Genomic DNA, 23721 nt, shown 5'->3' on the forward strand with positions numbered 1-23721 from the left:
GATCCCATCAACTTTAACTTGCTTTTGATGAGAAAGGATATGAGATCCGAGATCCTCATTTCGTTTCCCATCTCTCAGAAGCTGAAGACCACCACCACGGAAGAAAAAGACCAAATCATAATTTGTCCTCAACGGCAACCGACCAAAAAAGTAGACTCAGAAGATGGTTGAGATTTCTGGATGGCGGCTGCTTTCTCCTATCACACACCTCTCCCTCCTATACACATAAAGTTACACCGTTGACGATGGAGGGATAGAAAATTGCGCATGAAACTTGGCAGTGGAATTTTAATTATTCCTTAAATGACAATCTGTACATGTAACCTTCCAAAACCCATTAGTTTTGGATATATGTGTGCACGTCTGAAGTATACTCTCTACATTTTTCTCAAGTGAAATTGTGTCGAGCAGAAAAAAGCTTTCTATTTTGAAACATTTTCAATCAAAGTTGCATTTCTTTCTTTCTTTTTCACTCACGCTGTTCCGAATATTCTCCTCCGCTGCTATTTGCGAGGACCGTTTTAGTTGCGGCTCCAGATTTGATACTTGAGGCAGATTGACAGGAAATGAGATTCTCTTCCCAAGGTTTATATATTCTCTTGCATCCCATCTCCCATCCACCCAACGCTTTCTCCCATCATCCACTCGAAGAGGAGACGTCGCACATATATTCGGAGAGCGAGGGTCACCTTTTCGAGTTCTCGGTGGATCCGGAGCAACAGAATCAATTTTTAAAATGAAAATGTTTTCTCCGACTCTAAACTCCGCAGGGGTCCGTTCCTGCCAATCTCTGGCTGCGACGAGAGAGAGCCAGGCTGAGAGAGAGATGTCTCAATTTGACTGTCTCATTTTTGGGGTGGACGGCTGATGGGAGAGAAAGTGACGGAGGAGGAGGAGTAAATAAATCTAACTAAATGCTTGGTTGGAGCTTGAAACTGGTTGAAAGTGGGAGAAGAAACCTCGTTATCTTCTCAAAATCATATCTTTTCCATTTTTCATTCTCATTGAGTTTTCAATCTCGACTCAATTCCGTCGTCCGACCTGATTCCTTTTCAGCTCGGGGAAAAAGTTGATTACCCAGTGCGACCAACTATTACACAAGTGGATGCCATTTTGGTGTGCAAGTAATCCACACAAATTGAGTGCACATTCAGAGTCGTTGGGAAATCTAACTGCATAAGTAGAACCGTTCTCTAGGAACTAGATACGCACGTTTAGCGGCAGAGGTGACATGAGTTGAACTCGAGTTTGTGGAATTACAGGGACAACAAATTTGAATTATGGGTTCAACCTTCTTCATCTTGGTATGAAAAGAGTCAGCCTGACTTCGTTATGCAAAACTAATTTAAATGTTCATGAACATGCATTTAGATTACTCCCAGAATTGTATTCAGTTGCAAATGACATTGAAATTAGGTTCAGTCAACGGGTAGAAAATGGGTTCATCATCATGATCAGTGCCGAACTGATCCAGGTCGGTCTCAAATAATTATGCTTTATCCAAATTTTTGAATCTCGCGTTATGCATACTGCTAAAAATTTGCATATATGTTTATCATAAATAGAAGTGCAAGTAAAAGTTTACCAAAATGATGTTCCTAAAATGTAGCTTAGTAAATTTCTTGATTTTGTAATTGTGGGGCAAAGTGTCACCATTCACAGAAGCTCACCAATTTGTCCTCGAGAAGGGATTTATTTAGAAGAGAGTGAAATGCGGCCAATCTTCTTGGAAGTCACATCTCCATCTCTGCTGCTTTCGAGCAGACTCCTTTCACCGGTTGTCCCCGTGTCGGAAGCTTTCTCCGGCATGGAAGGAGTCGGGGAACCGAGAAGCAGCCCCACCACATGCTTCAGATCGATGCGTTTCCATCTCAGCCTGAAATCATTGACATATTTCCTCATTCTCCTGACAATCATCAAATTAGTTCTGCTCAAGAGCTACTAAATTATTTTCGTTGATAACATAATGGTTTAAGATTACGCATCCGTGCATCTCCATGTGCATGTGACTGGGTTTATATGTACAGATCCTAATACTAGGTTACAAAGTCTGTGATCGTTTCTAACCGGTAGTTTATTACTGGTCTGGACAAATAAAGTCTGCTCTTCCGACTGAAATGAGATTATAATATTCTGGATAATTGTGAAAGGTGCAAAAAATTCAGGACTGAAAAAGGTAAGAAATCAGTATTTATTTAAATGTTTCATAAATTGCATGTGTAGACTTTCTTGAATAAATCACTCGAACTTGTTGTAATACTACAAATGTTAGTTTAGAGGACAAAAGATCCGTTTCCGAAACCAAGCAAATGTTGACAAAAGATAACAAATTTTTATCCCTGTTTATTTATGCACTTGGGACAAGTGAACAAAGAAGGTGTGAGACAGCAACAATAGAAAAGTCCAACAATGGAGCAGTTCATGAAATGAAAGTGGATCAAAGACTGGAAATCTGTCAGTCTCTCTCTCTTTCTGCTAAATACGAGGTTGGCGTTAGATGATCGCATTGACATATGGCGACCATGCTAAAACCCGAATTACAGCTTTCCCTATGTGTCAAGCCATATGGCGGACAGCACTACCTCCTCAGAGCTTTACTTTGCCACACCTTTTCAGCGTTCATATTTGATGGACTAATTCATGTGAATATTTGTCATCAAAATCGTAGTTCTAGGAATTTAAGAATCGTAGAATCAAAGAATTTTCCGTAGGTCATTCTGCTCATTAGATATTCTACTGTCACCAATTTTTGCATAATGAAAAATTTAGCACAATTCCAATGACTCATGTTTAGGTCTTCGTCATGTGTGCTATGAATAAACTCATCCGCAATGCCCATGATGATCATGATGATGATAGAAAGATTATCTGAATGGAGTTGTTACAAGGGACAAGTCCATTAAAAGCCCTCTAATGGTGACAAGTTGACAAAGCCGAGTGCCTGGAGGGACCCCATTGACAACCTTAAACACACATACTGCACTTTTACATACTTACATATCCCCACCCCACCAAATCTCTGGTTCTTCATGGACATACATATGCATGTATACCAGCACCGGAACAAGTGGATTCGGATTGCCTGCTTTGTATTCAATTATTATCCGATTCCATCACCCTTTTGAAACTCAATAGGTCCAGCCAGAGACTGATGATGATCATTATCCGTGGTTAACGTATATCAATCAACGCATCGTGAATCCTGATCAGCAAACGAAACGACAATCTCATACTGTATACATACATAATTTGCACCATCGAACAGTAAAATGGAGCGGAATAATTTATTGTCTTTTGGTCCAATTGGCATATTGGGATGCACAACTGCTGTGACAAAACCGTCATTGCATGCAGTTATTCATAGTCCGTTCATGTGCATATGCAGAGATGTGGAAGAGAGATGAGGATAAATATGTAGTAGATCTTGATCACAACCCAAATGTTTCGTCAACATTTACTGATTCTTAACTCAAAGTAGCAGAAATAATACCCGCAATTAATACGTGGTCAAAAACAACTCAACACAAGTGCTCATGACCTCACAAGGATAAGCGCGATATCCTGAGTGCTTATAAAGTGTAGATTTGAAAAATACGATACAAATTGCAATCCTTTTTTCCATGCGGCATTTTCCTCCGCCAGATTTTTAATAAGAGCTAATGAGCTCTTGAAGGCAGGCAAATATCACAAAAGGGACGAACCTACACTGCCAAATGAAGCAGTTTGAAAAAATTAACAAACTTATTTTATGATGAGATAAGAAATCATTACATCGTTGTTTTGGCAAATAGGCTAGGTTTTCGGTTAGAGGAGCCAGCACTCATCACATAAATTATTCATGCATAAACAGATACAGATAATAAGACATGCTTACAGAAAAGGAACAACCTCAGCAGAAATACTTAGTTAGTAAAGGAGCGTAATGTATATATGTGCATATGCAAACTAAAGAAAAGCTTCCCTGCAATACATATTTGTGCTTCAGTGAAGCTGTCACATTTTATAACAATTTGCCACATAAACTGGGTCTGATCTGGTTCTTTTGGTCATAATTGGTCATAACTCATCTCTCTCATTTTAACAAGACGTCTCAAATAAGTGCCTCAGAGCTGCCGATGATGGTATCGTGCAATCTCCAATAAAATCAATAACCAGTCAGGTTTCTGACCTTTGTTATGGGCATAATGCAAAGTCACATCCCTCGCACCAAATTGACACTGCCAAAAAATTTATGGCCCTTTATGAATTGCATGTAGTACTAATGAGCACATGGAAAATACTCTTAAATTGTGGCAATAACGAGAGAGGCTGTAATCAAAATATTTCTGGAAAACTGTTTTTCAGAATTTTTTTCTAATCAACTTTGACGATGGGGCAGATCCTCGTCAACCTGTCCACTGGAGCTCTGCTGCTTCTGGGGCTGTTGACGTCGTGTCCGAACACTGTGCAGGGTATGCGCGGACCACACCACCCACGAAATAGTCCCAAAGTTGTCAGTCCAGGCCACACCCACGGCCAGCAACACAACCATTACGTGCCCCGCGTTAGTCCGGACCAGCCAGCCCCCATCCTCACCCACGATAAGAACGTGCTTCACGATCAAGAGTAAGAAAATGATAACCTAGTAAATAATGCTTATCGTTGTACTACTCATTTATTTATGTACCTATGTCCATCTCCCATATTTAAGTATATCATTATAAAATCCTGTATACCTGGGTCAACGGGTACAACTTAATTGTACAATTTCCTACAATTATGTAAAAAGCAAGCCAAACTTGGGAATAGAGATAATCTTGGGTTTGATGAGGGCAACAATTTATGCAAAATTAAGACAATCCATTCCCTTTGCAAAAACAGGATTTAGAAAAAGTTGTCTAATTTGCATGCAACTCACACCTTTCTCCCTCCGTCCACTCGCTCACTTAAAAACTCTCGACAATTTCATGCATGCTGCTTTAATCAATTGAGTCATACAACAGGGAGATAAATAACCATCCTGCTGCTCACTGGCCGTGAAATGAGAAGAAACGTAAAGAAATAAATAAATAAGTGCTGCCTCGAGAAAACTGGGTAATAAGTTACACAGGTCAGACAGGCCAAGCAACAAGCAGTCGACTTGATTTGGTTTCACAAAGTTTTGCTAAACCTGGTTCTGGTTGGTTGGTTGGTGGCCCAAGTTTTCTTGTTATGATGATGACTTGTTTCGTCACACATTTTGAAACACTAGCCTCGGCATCAGCACGACGGATTAACCAACCAGGACTTGATGCATCCAAATGTAAATATTTTTTCATCAAAATGACAATTACAAATTGGAAAGCGGACTCGCTACTTTTAATTAAAAGCAATTGACGTAATGCATGTAAACCATTTTACCAGAACTCACAACTAGGGATAACATTTTATGTACATACATGCTTACGCAAGTAATATGGCTAATTGCATACTAATTTCTGATGTTTTCACACTCAATTTGGCCACAGACATATTAAGGAAGATCTCGGGGAATGGGTGACCGCTGATGGAAAAGAAATGACTCCGGAAGAAATGGAGTTTCACTATTTCAAGTGAGTGTACATGTCCACAGGTCCAGTTTTTTGGACAATAATGAGCAATTAACTTCAATTCAGCTTCGTATTGGAGTATTAAAATTTGGTCATAAACTTACAGGATGCATGACTTCGACAACAACAGTCTGCTCGACGGCCTCGAAATTTTACAAGCGATTTCTCACATTATGCCTGATGATGGGGATGGTGTGGACCTGGGCAAAGGATCTGCAGCTATCAATGCAGAAAATCAAAAAAGAATGACCACTGAAGAAGAGAGACAAAAACAAACGGACGATGACTTTAACTATTACATTGGTAAGCTTTAAAAAATATTGTTTTTTTCTTTAACACAAAATGCTTCTGAACTTTATCGCATGGCGTTGGTTCAATGTTTGCAGAGCTAATTGATCGAGTACTTGAGGAGGATGATTTGAACAGGGTAAGCTTATTTAACATATTTAACAAAGTAATTTATGCGCAGAAAACAAGCTTTACTTTGCGAAATGCAAGTGGTCAATCAATTTTAATTGCAGGACGGATACTTGAGTTATTTCGAGTATGCGGTTGGACGACGCAGAGATGATAAAAGAGAAAAAGCCTTACGATCCTCAAACCCAAGCCAAATCTAAAAATAGCAAACAAATCAGTCTATATTTTTTGATCACGGTCAACATTTGCTCTGTTGATCATCGTTATGATTTATTTCAGTTAGGTATATGTGTATAAGTAAAAGAGCATTGTTGTTGTTGTTATTATTCTAATGTTATCTAAAAATATTCTGTTTGTTACTTAATTAAGTATTAGTCATTTATACTTTACAACATGAATGGCTACGCATGCCCATACTGACAATAAATAAATAAAAATCCTAAAAATTAATCTTAGCTGCATACTAAATTTATAAAATGTACAATCTTTACTTCAACTACATGATTCAAAACTGAACGTGTCTAAAAGATGACAAACAAGATGGAAGAACAAGTTCAATTTTATATTTTGGAACACATGATTAGTGGAATATAAGTATCAGGCCAAGAATAATAATAACAATAATAAGGCAACAAGTTATCACTTTGTACATTAACTATGGGTTTTGTAGCTGCTTTTTGATTCTTCATCGTAAATCTCAACTAACAAAGTAAATATATACGTAATTTCTTGAGACCCATGGGGCTTCACAGCTAACTAACTTACTCTAACTCACATACACATTAAAAATTATGGCAATTGGAGTGAGCAGTCTTTTATAAATGACAGTTATGGTCTAACTGTATTTTTCTAAAGTTATTTATTAACGGTTGGGCCGCATATCGCTCTTTTCCACGTCATCAGAGTTTTCCAGCTCAAAACCCAAATTATGAGGGCACAGCCAAACCCCAGATTTGCAATGTACCTGAAACACAAAAAGACGAATCCCAGCCATGAAATTAAACATCCAACAGAAACTTTTTCATACACATTTATACAACAGATAAATATGTACACATGTCTGGACTTACCTAACGAGGTACATAATAAACAATAATTGATTGTCTCTGTGAGATTGAGATCCAATGATGGGCATCAATACTCCGCCTTCATATTTAAAATTGCATCAACATTTTTATATTTTTCATCATGGTCACTACCACAAACAAATTAGTCAAAGCTTGTCTTACCTTCCGAGAGTGGAGTCGAGATATAGAATAATGCTACGAGGAATGCGAGCGATGTTAGGAGGAAGAAAACTGAAAACACTCCAATCCTCGCCTAAAATGGGCACATAACATATTTATTTATTAGCATTAGTATTTATTGGCAGTGGAACAAATCTCTTATGAGCCATTCATTATACCATTAATATTTCAAACCCCGCAGCAGGTCCTCTTCGGCTGGGTTGTTCACTTGTGATGTTCTGATGTTGCTGATCCCATCCCAAAAGGGACCGTTGACCACCAGCACTGCCCACGAAGACTTTGTCACTAGCGGTGGACATGATGGTGGAAGATCTTTTGATTTCACCACGGATGCGAAAGAGACTGAAATCAAAATTAAAAGTTATATGTGACATCGCGTCATCGTTAACATTAATTATTATTCAAATTGTCGGATAGTAATAAGTAATGAATCTCTATTTCGAAGATTATTATTATTATTCGATCAACTTCATCGTACATAATCTTTATGCAATTCTCCTTCTACATATAATCCACTAACTAATCATCTGAACTTACCCAAAAAATCCAAGTACAAAGAAAATTGTCCCGATAACAATTAAAGCTATTAGTGGAAACATCCTGAAAAGAGAGAAATTAAAAACACGTTATTCCTGGCAATATATTGATATCGCTTAAATTAAATTAATTATACGCATGAAATTATTTACATGAAATACTGGAGCTCTGTGGACCGTTGAACTCCAAGTGAACACGGTCCGGCAAGTGGGTCGCCTTCCACATAACCCAGAGCTACCGAAGCCATCGTCACGAAGGCGGAAATACCCCAGGCAGAGAGGTGAAAGTAGAGGGAATAGTCTGCAATGGCTTCACCTCCCCAAGTCAGACCGGCCGACAAATACCAGGTCAGAGAGAGCAGCACCCACCTAAAGCAAAAAATGGAAGGAGAACCACATGATTTGGGGGCAACAACATTCAGATTATTTTCGGAACGAAGCAGATAAGACTGAATAAATAAAATTGCGGATTTTATTACCAAATATGAGAAGAAAACGTCAGAAAGTATGTGAACATGAAAAGAAGCGTACAGGAGGCAGAACCCGGTCCAAGAACAATGAATCCTTTGCTGCAACTAATCTCACTGCTTCCGAACGCCTGTGAAGACAAATAAACACGAGTCGTTAAATAGGTTAGAGATGAATACATGGGTCGAGAGCGAAGACTGACTGACTTGTCTTCTGCTTTCTTTCATTTCGCTTTTGGGTAAATTTATTTGCCAACTGTATATTCAAACAGCAGCAGAGTTTGTTATGAAATGTCATGTCATTCACTTACCCCGATAATGTAGCAGACTCCTAAGAAATAAATAAATAAAATAAATTATTGATTTGTTAATTCACATTTTCCAGAAAATAAGACACGATTTAAGAGTTTAATGCTGTTGGTAGGCGGAAATACTTACCTAGACCCACATAGCAAACGGCAATGTGGACGATTGCTCTATCTGGGTAGTGAAATCTAGTGGGGTCCAAAATGGCCGTGAAAACGGTGAATAGTGATGAAATCAGGGTGACGCTTGCAACCACTCCCACAACGTAGCTAGCGACTTGTTTCTGATGAGGAGTAAATATGGAGCAGGGAGGCCCGCATTCTTGAAGCTCGTGACCCACAGATGAGATAGAATGCTCAGGATCAGACCAGTCAGAGGGGCAACTTAAATGTTGAGCTATAGAATTTTAATATTTACTCTGCTTAAACCTTGATAATCTTGACATTGTCTACGGTGCATGCATCAAACAAATATATGCACATTATTGGAGAGGCATGAACTTACGGGAGTAGCCTCTCGGAGAATCCGTCGTTGGAATGGCATGATGGCTATAGGAGTCATTTGACCCGGCTGGTGGGAGGATTTGCGGGGGGATGTCGCCATTGACACAGAGTTCATTGTGCAACGGGAATCGAGAGCAGTCAAAGTAATCTGGCCAAGGAAGTCCAAAGGTGAGGAGGACACTGCGAATAATATCACGTTAATGTAAATTAAAATATTTAATTAAAATAAATAAATAAATAATAAAATAAATAATTTTAAATTAAAATGGTTAATTGTGGGTGTTCTTACTGTTCGCATCCATTTCGGACAGCTTCACAAAGACTTCGACAAGGAGGCAGTGGCTACAGTCAAAATCATTTCAATTAAGAAGATTCCGTCGTGTCACTGTCACCCAATTACAATGGAGTAAAGTGATTCTTTATCAATCAGATTGGAACTGGCATTAGCATTATCATCATCGTCATCATCATCCGAGTTGTCATTTATTCTGCCGTAGTACACGTTTGTCTGCCTACATGCGTGCATATACATGTGCATTGCATACCACTTTCAAGTTTTGGGCAGAACAACTTGGAATAACTGATTAAGAAGCTGTGGCGTGACAGCGTGGGAATAATAACAGTGGGAACATGTTGCTTTCTACAGCTTTACCCTCCGTGCAGTCATCAATCAGATACAAATGAATCCATGTTCTTTGCTCAACATTACATTTATACAATTGAAAACAGTAGTATTTAAGTAGCGTCCTGTGTAATGTGTAATGCTAAACCTGTTCTTGATCTGTCCGAAAAAATCTTCCACCACCAACCAGCACAATTTCCATCAAGTCCCATCACCTCCTCATACTACATATCCATCCATTTTTTGCTACACCTTTACTGCTTCTGCTGCACCACAATACACCAACAATCAGTGGCAAATGTATAATGTCGATAATTTGCTGCGAATGTGAAAAAGGAAAAAAAAACTATAATTTGTACACAGTCAAACAGTAAAAAACGCAGGTCCCTTCCTGTTTGTGTTTCACGAAAACTAAAGCAGATAAGTACTTACCACCACCACCACAAAAGAATAAACCTCGAGTACATACTTGACTATCTCGATCTGCTAAAATCTGTCTCATTTCTTTTTGCTCTCATTATTGTTGTGGATGGATGGATGGTTGGTTGGAGGGGTTGGAGATGGTAATGAAACCAGTATTTGACTCGGTGAGCTTCTTGTTAGATATTTACTCGTACTAAAAAGTATAATGCTTTCCAGGTGGGTAACCCCAACTTCTACAATTCTCAACTTGTGAGCAACAGCGATTTATCAATAATGACCAGAAGTTACAAGTATGACATGAAAATTAGACTTTGACTACGAATTAGAATAATCCTGTTTCGAATTCTTGGGTCAGCTTTTTACCACAGTGAAATTCGATCCCATTAACACTTCATCTCTGAATTTTTATGATGGATTTTATCATGAGCCATGATTATATGGAATTATAACGAGCTTTGATAAAGAGCCGAACAAGTCGCATTGGTATCTTTTCTTCATTTTTAATGGGTATTTTGAATTCAATTGATGAATTCTCGAGCAAATTTGGAACTTGTCTTCCCTTTGTGCCAACAACACTTTTTTTTCTGAGAGACCACTATGTAGTTTGCAACATGAGAAGCAATCATTAGCACCAACAAGGAATCCTGTGGAAGAATTCCAATGGTTTTTTTTATCTCACCGAACCCAGTCTAAATATTATTTTTCTTGTTGGGTACATTTGTAAATATGTATGTATCACGAGAAATTGATAAGAATACGAACGGATTGCGTGACCAGAAGACTTACCTCATGTAAAATATTGCAGAAAGGCGAGAACAGTGAGCAGAGGAATATCTTCAAAGACGGGCTGCACTGAACCTATAAAAAAATTGAACCTATAATTTAATTTCATAAGTCTACAGTTTTCAATCACTATATATCCCTTCACAATCTGCACAATTATGACTCTTTCCCAACAACAGCAGAAATATATAAATATTGCATGCATGCATTTTTTGTCTCATCTCATCTTTTCCAGAGATAAGCAAACCAATAACCGACTCGAGAAATTATTGTTATTACATGTAAAGGGAAAAATGGAGTAAAAAGTCTTAAAAAAACTGGAGTGAATTGAAACTAAAACACGAAATATGTAATGTATTGAGAGTAAGTAGTTGCAATTACTGTTACAACATGTTTGATCCGAAGGATAAGCCAACAAGCAATACATTCAAAGGAAGAAGAAAAAAGTGTTTTTCTTTCGATTAAATCTCTCACGGGCTAACAAAGCCGGCTACTCTAGCGTGCTGGTCGTTGTCATTTGATATCAAATTGGGTGGATTTGCAATCTTCCGTTGGCGTCATGCAAGCAAAATTGTAGGTTTTTGTTTTGCTCTCGGTATGAATTATTATTATTATTACCTTGACCAAGGCATAGTATTGATGGACTTCATAACCTGCTTCTTCTTGTGTGGCATGGCCCATCAAGTTGGGTAAAATCTGTCCACATGAATAAAAACTTCTTAGGACCGCTTGTGGGGATTTATATAAGTATATATTTTGCTTGTTTGCAGATCAAGAGAATAACCAGCCTTACCGTTTTATTGTATGGCATGTCTTTGCACCTACAAAATCAACAAAGAGATACAAAATTGCGATTGTCAATTGGAAATCCTTATTATGAAACAGTTAAATTACATTGGAATGGTCACTTCTTCGCATCTCGCTCCAGTTTTTGAACCTTGTGAATGATCGTGGTGATGCCCAAATTCCACGTCACTGCGGTCACGACCACCCGCACCGGGCATCGTGGCGGAAAAACTGTGCACCACCGAGTTCGAGAGTACAAAAATGGACAAGGTCCACAAAAGGGAAGACGACTTGGCATTCATTTTCATTGTTTTGATTTGATTTGAACGGACTATAGATGCAATTTAGTAGTGTTTTTTTTGGTTCGACTCGAGTATTTCTTATGCAAAATAGTTGGAAGAATAAGAATGGGTGGGATTGTGCTTTGTGTCACAGAGGAGGACGAAGAAAATGGAAAAGAAGACGACGAGCTGTTATGGTCGCCCCGGATCGTTTACTCGCACAATGGCTAATCCTTGATTGTGGCAATTGTTAACTTTTAACTTGATACAGAGAAGTGATTGTTGAATTGTTCATTTAATCTTGATCTTCATTTTTTGCCTTTTAGACTTGCACATCCAACTCGTCGTCAAGCTGTGCAGGAATCTGAAATAAGATAAAGCGAAATAAATAAAATTGCAATATCATCATCAACAACCCAGTGCAGTCCTCCCCTCGCTGGGTGAGATTTCAGATTAAACGCAGGATGCAATGTTGTACGTAGATTTTAGTGAGTTAGTTGTCGTATTTATTTATGTAGTTATACATCCTCCATGTACGTATGTAGCTGAAACAATACGGCTTAAAAAGTTAACTCGAACGAAGACGACACTGAGGTTGACGCTGAGAGTAATGGCCATTCATTAACCTGGTTGTGAATACAAATTGCTTCAACTAAGCTTCCCAGCTAAGTCTCCTGTCGCAATTTGTCACTGAATAGAGGTTGGTTGAGTAAGAGCAACTTTTACATAAAAGCATGAAATGTGTTGGAACTGACGATTGTTTTAATTCGTTTAGCATAATCGCGGTGGCGAATCTTTCTGATTTTTATTTTATCCTAGCAAAATTCCATTTCCCACAACAGAAACGGTCGCTTTCGTTCTCACATTTATATTTATAGCTGTTGTACTTTAGCTCATGAAAATATATGCAAAGCACATGTACAGAGTTGTACTTGTGTACTTGTTAATGGGAAAAGTCGGCGTTTGTTGGTGAACGAATTGTGCAAACATATCTGCGTGTTATGCATTGGTGTAAATTGGGTAGCATTTTCAAATACTTAGGATTCGTACACTTTTCCCAAGCCCAAGGAATCTGCAAACTATTGCACAGTTTGTGTAAACTTGAAGCTTAAGAGGGCGACAGGATGATCAAATGAAGAAGCAGGTTCGTAAATTACTTGGAATTATGAAAGTCTGTCGCCTCGTCCTGTCAACCCTGGTCGTCGTCGTCCGTCGTTCCCTGTCGAGCAATATCTTGATGGTGCAAATCCTGTATCATGGAGCATTTATTTCCCCATGACACGCTTGCTCAACTAAAATTTTATCACTGAATCGGAATTCTTAAACTAAACTTTCGCACAATAAACAATTAAACGACGCTATAAAATAAACCCAGAGTTGAGCTCCGCAAGCGCCCAGTGAACAGCGAGTGGTACGTACGTAGGACAGCAATAAAAACCCACACTGCTGGCTAACTCAGACGCATGTACTTACACAGGCAAGTCTGTGACTTGTCGTACAATAAATTGAACCCAAAGGCTAAATAACGCTAATGCTTTTCTTATTCTTTGCTTGAATAAGAAGGTGTGCATAGAGTTATAGATTGTTGTTATTTGTTGGTATGTGTGTAGGATTGTTGTTGACGAGAGCCCGTAATGTGTCGTCTCGACTTTCCTGTTGCAATTGGTGATAATAAAACGCTGCGATTGTTTATTTATTTATATTGTCGAGAATCAACAGAGTGTTGACTAATGTCCGTTATCTCATTGCAAGAAACTGCACAGGCTTCTTGTATGTGTGTGCACATGTGTATGTATAAACGTGGTTTATTTCTTAATGCAATCCTTCATGAAGAAGAAGACGTTCTCATCGTAAATAAATGTATTTATGTATTTACAGTACAAGCTAATTTGCCACCACCTAATCATCCGGCTAATTGCAGAATCAGACATGATATGAATAATAAAAAATAAGCGTAATAAAATTTGAATGGCCACAAACGACATGGGCAAGGCGTTGCCATAATGCCTCCGCTATCTTAATGCATTTTCTTGAGCTACGTGTAAAAGTGTCGGCCATCCTCTTTTATGTGCATACCAACACCAACAACAACACACGGCGAGATAAGTTTAAAAGCCTGATAAACGCACCATTTATCAAGTTTGTCAGAAAATGTTATCAGATTTCATTGCATTAATAAAATTCGACCATATTAAAATGTTTCAGCCACGAGCAGTAAGAAACAATTTTATTGATTCTCCTATTATTTTTGAAACTAGAAAACTGGAAGATCCATTAAGAGCTTTTCTTGATGATGAAAGCCATTCATCACACACTAACGCGAGAATTAAGTAAGATCCCACCATCACCACAAGCCACTAACGTTCTGTAATCTTCCTGGGAAAGTCAGAGAATGATTAATGAGCCGTGATTGCACTTATTTCTGTTCAAACGGAATCAGGCCTGATTATTGCAGTCACGCTATTTATTAATGAATGAGTCTAGTTCATCGACCAAAGTACACATCGTTTATTAACCAATAATAAAGAAAGCAGCACAACTTTTGTAATAATTTCTCGACAAGGAACGAAAAACGGCGTTGACTCGACATGTTGTTGACTCGAACGTTTAAATCAGCAGATTTTGTTCCACTAATATTTCTGGTGTTGCTGTTATTATTATTTTCTGCTCTCTCGAGACGAAAAAATCCCCCTCGAGCTTCTCATGCAGCAACCAACCAACTCGATGGAAAATTCACAAGAAAATAGCCAAGAGCTCAAAGGAATTAGACTCGTCTCGTTCATCTCGTAACGAAACCACACCCTCAATAATCATCACGAACGGCGGACGGACGGACAGAAGACGCCACCGAGGCAAACAATAAATCGTAATTTTGCACCACTACTACAACTAAAACTCTCCCCACCGTCATGTTACGTGCATCTGCTCCATGCTCGCCAACTCATCCACAATCCAGCTTCGTTTTCAGATTAAATTAAAATGCCCGTTATGTCATGCAGGAATTATCAAGTGGTGATTTGGTTGCATTACTTTATACATTATGCATTTCGCTGTGAGAAGACTTAATTCGAACATGTGTGGAAGCACGAAGAAGGTGGTACAAAAGTGTGAAAGTGGTTAGATTTTAAATTGCCAAATTATCAACGTATTCCTCCCAAGATGCAATTAAAATTGGAACTAATAATTTTATATGGAAAAAGTTGCATGAAATTGGTTTCACACCCTTGTTTTCTTCTCCTTCAAACCCGTTGAAGCTTATCATAGTTCATGAAACTTAGTTGTGAATCACAGCACAACTTTACATACATAATACCACACAACAATTTGTCAGGCCCTTCAGCTAACAAATGCCAAGCCATCAGCCACCATGTAATTTTTGGCGGCGTTAAATTAATTTCTTCCTAGTTTATTTGATTTTTGATTGTATGCTGAGAGCGTAATGGATGGTCAAAATGTTGTCGATATGTCGAATTTAAGTGGCAAACAAACAAGAAGACATTTCTCTATATAAGCAGTACCCTGTGGACCCCACCTTCATTTCTTCAAGGAATTTAGTTGATTGGATTACCATGCTATGATTGTATTTTTCTCCCCTAACGAATATACCCGACCTTAATTACACACTGGCCCCAAACGAATATGTGCACATCCGCTTAATGCTTGCCTGCCAATTGTGAGAGGATTAAAGTTTGCAAATAAATTGAATTGAACCCTTCTCAAATCCCAAGACAATCAAATGTTAATGAAAAAGCTCATCACTTCACGTCACGTCACACACATATTGCTAATTAGCACGTTGCAGTAGAAGGAATGCATAACAATAACCCAGCAGCAGTGGGAGATAGATGATGGGGATGAGATAACTTAACAGACAGACGGCCGAATTTGCCAGGAATTCCTTTTCAATTCAAAAATTTAATTTATTAAGAGGATGAAGGTTAATTGAGAGCTGGTTATTAGCTGGACAGAGGGCTGAGGCATTGGATTTATGCTGAATCTCTGCAATATAAACGTGACTGTGGTGTTATCACCGGGGAACAATCAACTATCACCAGCTCATCTTCGCTCCGTCCAAGATCACAGACACCGACATGGCATAATCAAATGTCGAACTGATGGAAACCAACCAACCAACCATTACAAAAACTTTGCTTTGCTCGTTCACGTCAACACGTTCGTAAGTAATGCACGAAATATTTTTTTTCCGTTTAATTTACAAAAGCAACGGATCTAGTGTAACCTGTACGTATGGAGATGGGTTTGAAATAGAACGGGCGATCAATGCCTCTCTCTGATACACGACGCATTTAGTTCTCGCTTTTTTATTACTTCTTCATTTACTACCAATCCAAATACCAAACATACTGCTGCTATTGAAGGAAGGCATTAAAGTTGAAATGAGAATTAATTTACTCAAGTGACCAAATGGTATCTAAAAGTGAGGATGAAATAATTTTTGCATTCATGAAGCATCACGAATTTATTTACATTCTACGCTTCTGATCCTAATGATGCGAGGTGAAAGAAACGTAATAGAAGAAAACCATGTATTACGTTACGGGTAGGACTTAAATAACTCGAGGGAGGAGGCAATGCAACAGCTTGGTTATTATGCAAAAAAGAGAGAATTTACATTGACTAAATACGCGATAATAATATGTTCGTCAATTGAGGAAATGATGGCGTATTCATTTCCCTTGGCGATTTGTTCAAAAGAATTTGCTTCCAAGGCTTTGATTACTTGAAATGTGGAGAGCATCAGTTAAAGAATGGGAGAAGTGTCTTTCCATTGTAGTGTTGAGCACAAAGATTAATTAATTACCTACATTCTTCATCCAACAGAATTGCAATCTGTCGGATTTTGTCAGTTTTAGCAGTCCTGTTACTGTTCCACATTCTCAATTCTCAGCACGTCACATACAACTCAATTTTACGAAGCATTTTTATGAAACATTGCTGAGGGGTACAGACGATTCACAACTTGACGATAGATATGGGAGCGAAAATATGTATTATGCAACTTAAACTTCTTTAGGCGACAAAAATTTACAATTACTTTAGTATAGACTAAAGTTATTAAATCTTGTACTTACTTATATACGTGTGTATAAGAATATAAGATATACGCAAATCTAATAGATTCATGATTTCAGATTGTTAGCAGTGAAAACTTTCATTTTTTTATAATTTGGCCAAATCCAGTGTATATTTGTCTTCAGTAATACGACAATTTTTGTTGGTACAAATTATCTTCTATGACGAATCAACGTCGTGATAACATGTTGGCAATAATTCTGCAACCTAATAGCTTGATTCCAATTGACCAGCACTACCAGCAGATATGCCCATCGTTTGATAAAGTACTTCATTAAGAATTCATTACATTTCATATTTTGGATTTCAAACAGAACAAAAATAGCATCATTCTAACCTATGCAAGACACGTATTTTAGCCAAATTTAGTCATTCATAATTCAGCTTACCTCTCATTGTAATCCAATTACCGGGCGTCTTTTATTACTTTTCTTCACGACTAACTTTACAACATGTTTACTTCATTTTCACAATTTACAACCTCACTGAACCCAACCGTTTATCTCAGACATTCCTCAATTATGGTATTAACGTTTATTTTGATAAGAGTAGTAGCGTTCTCGTTAAGTTAACAATACAACTTTATTGCAATTTCCTTCCACATTGTTCATCGGTCATACAGAACTTGCGATTACCTTGTTACGTTGGTTTGTATAATCTGTTTTTTATAAACTGAATTTGCATTTCAAATTCCGAAAATAATGTGTTTATTCAATTCCTCGGAGCAGTAGTGAAACGGGAACTGGAGTTGATGCAAAGTAAGTAACTCAAATTCACAAAGAGCGTCGAGAGACCAAAGAATCTCTGCGCTGTTAACTCAAGACTGCCTTCTGTTAAGTAACGACAGTCTTGCTTGTCCAATATCTGGCAAGTCTTCTTCTTCAGATGTTGGAATACCTCCTTGGTCTTCTTTCTCTGACAAAACTCGCTCCCCGCATTTAAGAACCAAGGAAGGAATAAAGAAGAGGATCGTCGTAAGCAAGACCCAACGAAACCATTAGAAAACCTCGTCTTTCTTCAACTTGTTTCCAATATGATACCGCTGTGGTGCTGTATTTAAGCCAGATACGGATACTCGTTGATATGGTGGTGTAAAAGTTATAATCATAAAATGCCAGTTAACATGCATATGCACCACGGGCATCTGCTGTTACATGAGCTATTTGGTGAATGCATGCAGCATGTCTGGTTTTATGTGAGGGATGAACCATTATTGTCTTTAATCGAATGCTACAGTAGCACTGCATTTAAGAAACTATTAAAAGATGACGGCATAACTTTCTTCCACGGCAGAGTTTTTAATCGAGTCTCGTAATAGTTACATATCTCAAAAACATCGTTCCAGGTTTTCGTTGGCTATGTTTCACATTTACTTTGGCATTTTATGGTTCTAAAAGTTTCAAAAGAACTGAATGATCCCTCATCATCATGAACGCAGCCTCGTTATTAAAGCGTTTGAGCAAGTTGCTCCACATAGTTCTCTACGTACGGTAATAATACGGCCTATATCTAGATATAGTGGTTTGTCCCCTAAAAAGGGTTGATCTGCTGGGTCCTCTCCCATCCATTGGCTCTGTGCGAGTGTTAAATGTTATCCGCTTGAGGCAAAATTGAACCCCTCGGATAATGCGTCATGAAAACTGAAAAGACTTTACCCTTTACGTAGGCTTTGTGTCCGGTAAAGAAGTCTATTTGTTTACGTGCATGATGAATGGACATGGATCTCGAATGAAGCTAAAACAGATATTTATTATTAAGTAGCGAGAGCAACTATGCACTTACTGCGACCGTTGGTCCGTCGTCAGCATGATAAACGAATCAACTGGTTTAGATGGTCAGGACTGAGGAAGGTGAGGTTCCTGATGGAAATTCGTTTGTCGACCTCATAGGTGGTAGGGATCTGCCATGACCCGGTAACAGTGTGGAGAAGTCATAGGCAAAAGATGTCGAAGTTTGATTTCCAAGTTTTACGGAAAGATTTGAGGGTATGCGACTTCAGAACTTGATCTAAATGGTAAAATGTATGCCTAATTTTCGTATTTATTTAGTACCAAACCATATAAATCTACAAGGACGCTTGTAAAAGATATTAAATCTGTTTTATGAAATTTCATAATCTCAATATTGTAGCTTATTCGACTCAGGATTTTCGTCACTTCGCTTCCGTTACTTTATTTTATCTGCTTATTACATAGAAAGTTAATATTACGATGCATATGTATCTCTCTCCTTCATCCGTCCAGTCAGGTACATGATTTTATTATCTTGCTATGGTTCATTTTTCAGAGGAAAATAAACATCTACGTTCTTACTGAATAATACAAATAAGTAATTAAGTTTGATTTATGTACATTATTATTATCTGCGTGATTGAAAAACTGATGCTGTTGCAAGAATGTTATCCCAAGCTTCTGCAAATGCCATGTCCCGGTCATATCTGCAGAAAATGGCCGTAATTTACCAATTGACGGTCGAATTTCTGACAAATCATGCACAATTCCAACCAGAATCTATACTATCAAATTGTTACTATAGGTGTCCCAGATAAAATATTATGACCGTACCCGATTTGTCATCCGGTCTAATCTCCAGGAAAATAGACTCTTGTATCAAAATTGTATCAACCTGCAGTATCTCCCGTGATCATCGTAGCTTACCGTTAGTTATTTTAACAACAACGAATTATGCCTGGCACCGACGTAAGCCTGATAAAAATATTCAATACATTAGACCACAAACATCAAAAAATTTGTCCTTTGTGCATCCTCATTCATAGCCTGCTGTTGAGAGACATCAAAGGAATTCTATACATGAAAGTGACCCTACCAACGGTATGAATAAGTACTCAATTTTCGTTAGATGAATCCACGTGATTGACCGTTGTGTCTCCATGAAAAAGTGCCCACCGATGTATCGCCATTGGAGGATGAAATCACAGAAGAAATCACAGAATCCGAAGAGATTGACGAAGAGGAACTTGATAATGAAGCCAATGAAGGCGATGAAGTAGTGGAGGCTGATGGTCAAGAAGAAGGTGACCACGATGAAGAAGACGAAGACGGAGAAGATGCGGATGATGATGACGAAAGTAATTATCAGTGGTCTGGTTCCAATTTGTCTGTCATGAAGAACAATTTGTACCCATTTATCGTTGTGTGTACAGGCGACGATGTTCTGTCAGAAGAGGAATTACAGGAATCCCCATTTGCATATCATCCTTCCGAGGAAGACTTTCAAGAGTCTGACCTCCAGTCTCGGAAGGACAGACGATATTTGTTGGGCACACATTCATTTTTGGAGTTGAACGATCCACAGCTTGAAGACGCCTTGGTGCCTGCTCATTTAGGTGCACATACTTTTTTAAGCTCTCTCGTGTATTTAGCAACTATTTACTTTCAAATTTGTACTATATTTATTGACATGACTCAAAATTAGATGGAGAAAGTTCTCGCAGGAGTGGAAAACATCACAAGGGCTTGAATGCGGAAAGGGACAAATACAAAGAACTTTGCAAGAATGCAGGATTTAAACCAAATCCAACATTTCTTCAATCTCTGGGGACTTCTATTTTGGATTTGACAGTTATTTCACCATGATATTAATTTTTTATGCGCTCAAACTGTAGCATTAACATTTATTCGATGTACATAATCTACTTATAGAATCATGGTCTATCCGATAAGGAGATCGAAGCCATATGCATGACCCTATGCAATGATAAACACATTGAGATTTGTCGACTGTCTGGAAATGCTTGTGGAAAAATTGGAGGGTTGGCAATTGCAGAGATGATAAAGGATAACTACACGATTGAAGAATTAAGTCTGGCAAATACAGAGTTCGTTCGTGTGCAGCTAATTTCTAGTTTTTATCCAGATTTTAAGATTATCTTGTGAATCTTTCTTTCAGAATTTTGGAGTCTCTTGAAGAGATATGTGAGGCTGTGAGTCTCACCACAAGCTTGATAAGCATTGACTTGTCAAAGGTGAACAAGATTGTACATGGAACATGTTCATTTCTTGCGTACAAATTTTTACGTTTCTTTTCAGAATGAACTCATTGATCAAGACATGAGTCCCATTTCGAACATGATTGCAGAAAACCAGTCTTTGAAAAAGTTATTCTTGGGATCAAATGAGATTCGTGATGCAGGTCTGGCAGAGCTTGGTGTTGGACTTTCTGAAAATAAATCCATTTTGGAAATTGATTTATCACGAAATAAAATTAGAGGAGAAAATCGTGAGTATATTTATACTAATAAATTCATTATATTGCTGTATGGATATGAATAAAAATTAATTTCAGGAGCCGCACGCTTCTTCACATCTTGTGGAACTCATCCACAACTCAGAGTATTAAACTTTAGTCACAATTTAATCCGAAATGAGGGTTCGAATGGATTTTCCAGAATTTTGTACAAAAATGATAGGATCCAAAACCTTGATCTGTCCTTTAACATGTAATTTCATAAATTGCAAATAATTAATAATCCTGCGCCAAAAAATGTATCTGTAAAATGTGTAAAGCATGGAAGAGGGAGCGGGACCCAATTTGGCTCGTGGTCTGGGCACTGGAGCCCCACGAGACCTGGAAACGCTTCACGTGGAACAGCAATGGTGGCACCAGGAATCGGCCGGAACCATTTTAAGACCTCTGGGCAACAGGAAGAACATGATGCCCATTGAGCTCGTTGACTTTGGGTGGATGCTAGACGTTCACAAAAGCTTTCTTAACGTAAGCTCATCGTCAATTACAAATCATGGAAGTAGATCATGCAACAAATATAAAGCAAATGAAGCAACACTTGTAATGTGTTGTTTTCTAGGCACGAGACAGAGCGTTAGCAGCTCATCCCGAAATGAAAATCATACATGGAGAACCATACGGTTTGAAGAAAGCCAAAGGTCCGGATGAGAAACCTCTCGTAATAAGACGGGCAAACATTGTGTGCGAAAATTTTGTAACTCCACTTGTGTAAGGAAACTTATTTACGCATACATTTAACAATGCTGAATTGCAGATTTCACTTAGCTAGTAAATGCATATTTATGTAGGATGCTCATGGAAGAACTTGCAAAAGAACCTAAAAAACTTAGCAAGACGGCATTTCGAAAGTTCATCAAACAGTGCAACCTGTACAAGGATAAATCTTTAACAGACGCCTTCGAGAACGTCTTTGCAACTCCTTCTGGAGAAGTTGACGGTGAAGCCATTTTAGCCGCATTTGACAAGGAGTATCCGGGCAAGAGGGTAATTCCAGACCCTGAACCTGAGGGTGAAGTGAAGGAGGAAGTCAAAAAGGAGAAAAAGAAGAAGGGAGCTAAGGGAGGAAAAGCCAAAGGAAAGGGGAAGGGAGCTGCCAAATCGAAATCTAAAACTGCGGCTGGTGGTGGTGGCAAGGGTGCCAAAGAAAAGGCTTCGAAGAAGCCAAAGACTAAAGCCAAGAAAGGCAAATAATTTTGTAATAATAATGTCAGACAATTAAACTTTTTTTAGTAAAAATAATAATCAATTGGTAACTTTTACTCACTTTACTGGTATCTCTTCGACATCATTAATATAAATTTGTAAAAAATAATCGGCAAATACTAAAAGAGCAATCAATCATGCCATAACAAGTTAAGGCCTTACTTGATTAGTGTGATTATCAAAACTAGTATAATTCATAGCGAACAAATCACTGTTAAATATCCATCAATCCAACGTGAAAATTCTGGCAGCAATGTCATTCAGCATCCAATTGACTCCTTCCAACAAATTAGAGCCGGTCACAGCACTACACCAAACAATTTGCCAGTGATGGGTTTGAATTTCAGTCAGAGAAAGTGCATCTCTTATCTCCTCAGCACTCAGAGCGCCTGGGAGGTCACACTTGTTTGCAAAAACAAGTAAAGTCGCTCCAGATAATCTCTACGAATCCAAATGACACGAATTAGTCTTCTGACTCTCATTTACATAAATGCCTCTCCTATTTATTCATGCTATTTACCTCTTCCTTCAATAAACTATGCAGTTCAGCTTTACAATCTTCTAGTCGAATTTTATCAGCGCTGTCGACCACCCACACGAGTCCGTCTGTGCTCTCAAAGTAATTTCGCCAGTATGACCTAGAGAACAAATTAAGCAATTGGCAATATAATTACGTCAGCATCTTGAATTTAGCATTTAACTGACCTCAAACTCTTCTGTCCCCCAACGTCCCAAATGTTTAGCTGAAAACTAAAAATAAAAATGCTCCAGTTCACTTGAAATTTGAAAATCATTTTCACGGTATAGCTTTTAATCCGCAATTACACATTAATTACCCGTTGTGCTCCAAAGTCTTGATGTTAAATCCTAACGTGGGAGAAATTGTATTGATGTCTTCACCGTTGAACTTTTTCCAAATTGTAGTTTTTCCTGCGTTATCCAAACCTCTGATACAATAAACAAGATATTGTTTTACTGAATGCATAATTATTAGAAAATAACAAGTAAAATTAAGGGAAAAATGCAAAATAAGTCACGCACAGCATTAAGACACGGACCTCCTTCTCTTTTTGCTTCAACTTTCGAAGTATTTTCAAAAGCACCATTTTTGAATTTCGACTAGCACAATAAATTTAAAAAACAACAGGTGAATTTTTCTCGAAAATCATTTTGAGCAGCCGAGTTGGCGGTGTGTTGGCCAGCAGACCGCCAAGTGGAAC

At 38.2% G+C, this 23721-nt stretch overlaps 4 protein-coding genes across 5 annotated transcripts; 2 read left to right on the forward strand and 2 right to left on the reverse strand.

Moving 5' to 3' along the window:
- The first annotated feature begins 1766 nt into the window (after positions 1-1766).
- On the forward strand, positions 1767-6434 carry LOC110843938 (multiple coagulation factor deficiency protein 2 homolog). Of its 2 annotated transcripts, none has more exons than XM_022090003.2 (6): positions 1767-2176; positions 4345-4605; positions 5487-5570; positions 5674-5870; positions 5954-5994; positions 6089-6434. In XM_022090003.2, the coding sequence occupies exons 2-6, from the start codon at positions 4370-4372 to the stop codon at positions 6182-6184; spliced, it is 654 nt and encodes a 217-aa protein (XP_021945695.1). In that variant the 5' UTR covers positions 1767-2176; positions 4345-4369; the 3' UTR covers positions 6185-6434. The 2 variants fall into 2 exon arrangements, with proteins under 2 accessions (XP_021945695.1, XP_021945696.1); XM_022090004.2 differs by having other exon boundaries at positions 1773-2176; positions 4379-4605.
- On the reverse strand, positions 6207-17992 carry LOC110843937 (frizzled-1). The gene is made up of 16 exons (XM_022090002.2): positions 17422-17992; positions 11766-12302; positions 11665-11692; positions 11490-11567; positions 10875-10946; positions 9333-9385; positions 9045-9223; positions 8673-8936; positions 8546-8565; positions 8247-8365; positions 7921-8136; positions 7769-7831; positions 7390-7573; positions 7214-7304; positions 7055-7130; positions 6207-6948 (listed from the first exon to the last, which is right to left on the reverse strand). Exons 2-16 carry the CDS (start codon positions 11963-11965, stop codon positions 6840-6842), a joined length of 1752 nt encoding a protein of 583 aa, XP_021945694.1. The 5' UTR covers positions 11966-12302; positions 17422-17992; the 3' UTR covers positions 6207-6839.
- Positions 14625-22723, forward strand: LOC110843534 (leucine-rich repeat-containing protein 74A-like). The gene is made up of 13 exons (XM_022089499.2): positions 14625-16115; positions 19568-19731; positions 19809-19863; positions 19932-20120; positions 20196-20378; positions 20468-20613; positions 20695-20870; positions 20942-21017; positions 21082-21271; positions 21338-21491; positions 21559-21766; positions 21858-22006; positions 22087-22723. Exons 2-13 carry the CDS (start codon positions 19717-19719, stop codon positions 22487-22489), a joined length of 1944 nt encoding a protein of 647 aa, XP_021945191.2. The 5' UTR covers positions 14625-16115; positions 19568-19716; the 3' UTR covers positions 22490-22723.
- On the reverse strand, positions 22520-23717 carry LOC110844285 (ADP-ribosylation factor-like protein 2). The gene is made up of 5 exons (XM_022090454.2): positions 23543-23717; positions 23338-23448; positions 23207-23251; positions 23022-23139; positions 22520-22942 (listed from the first exon to the last, which is right to left on the reverse strand). The coding sequence occupies exons 1-5, from the start codon at positions 23605-23607 to the stop codon at positions 22727-22729; spliced, it is 555 nt and encodes a 184-aa protein (XP_021946146.1). The 5' UTR covers positions 23608-23717; the 3' UTR covers positions 22520-22726.
- Between the last annotated feature and the right edge of the window lie 4 nt (positions 23718-23721).

Source organism: Folsomia candida, unplaced genomic scaffold (assembly GCF_002217175.1).
Source record: "Folsomia candida strain VU population unplaced genomic scaffold, ASM221717v1 Fcan01_Sc002, whole genome shotgun sequence".
Taxonomy (NCBI): domain Eukaryota; kingdom Metazoa; phylum Arthropoda; class Collembola; order Entomobryomorpha; family Isotomidae; genus Folsomia; species Folsomia candida.

Bases quoted from the DNA above. Each gene is read 5' to 3' on its own strand.
- LOC110843938 (XM_022090003.2), top strand. From the start codon at position 4,370: ATGGGGCAGATCCTCGTCAACCTGTCCACTGGAGCTCTGCTGCTTCTG. The intron at 4,606-5,486 runs GTAAGAAAATGA...ATTTGGCCACAG, and splicing joins AACGTGCTTCACGATCAAGA to ACATATTAAGGAAGATCTCG. The intron at 5,871-5,953 runs GTAAGCTTTAAA...CAATGTTTGCAG, and splicing joins TGACTTTAACTATTACATTG to AGCTAATTGATCGAGTACTT.
- LOC110843937 (XM_022090002.2), bottom strand. From the start codon at position 11,965: ATGAAAATGAATGCCAAGTCGTCTTCCCTTTTGTGGACCTTGTCCATT. The intron at 10,947-11,489 runs GTAATAATAATA...ATTTTTTTATAG, and splicing joins AATACTATGCCTTGGTCAAG to GTTCAGTGCAGCCCGTCTTT. The intron at 8,937-9,044 runs GTAAGTTCATGC...AAAATTCTATAG, and splicing joins TTCTCCGAGAGGCTACTCCC to CTCAACATTTAAGTTGCCCC.
- LOC110843534 (XM_022089499.2), top strand. The intron at 20,121-20,195 runs GTAATTATCAGT...TTGTGTGTACAG, and splicing joins TGCGGATGATGATGACGAAA to GCGACGATGTTCTGTCAGAA. The intron at 20,614-20,694 runs GTTATTTCACCA...ATCTACTTATAG, and splicing joins CTTCTATTTTGGATTTGACA to AATCATGGTCTATCCGATAA.
- LOC110844285 (XM_022090454.2), bottom strand. From the start codon at position 23,607: ATGGTGCTTTTGAAAATACTTCGAAAGTTGAAGCAAAAAGAGAAGGAG. The intron at 23,449-23,542 runs GTGCGTGACTTA...TTATTGTATCAG, and splicing joins GAGGTCCGTGTCTTAATGCT to AGGTTTGGATAACGCAGGAA. The intron at 23,140-23,206 runs GTCAGTTAAATG...TTTGTTCTCTAG, and splicing joins GGGGGACAGAAGAGTTTGAG to GTCATACTGGCGAAATTACT.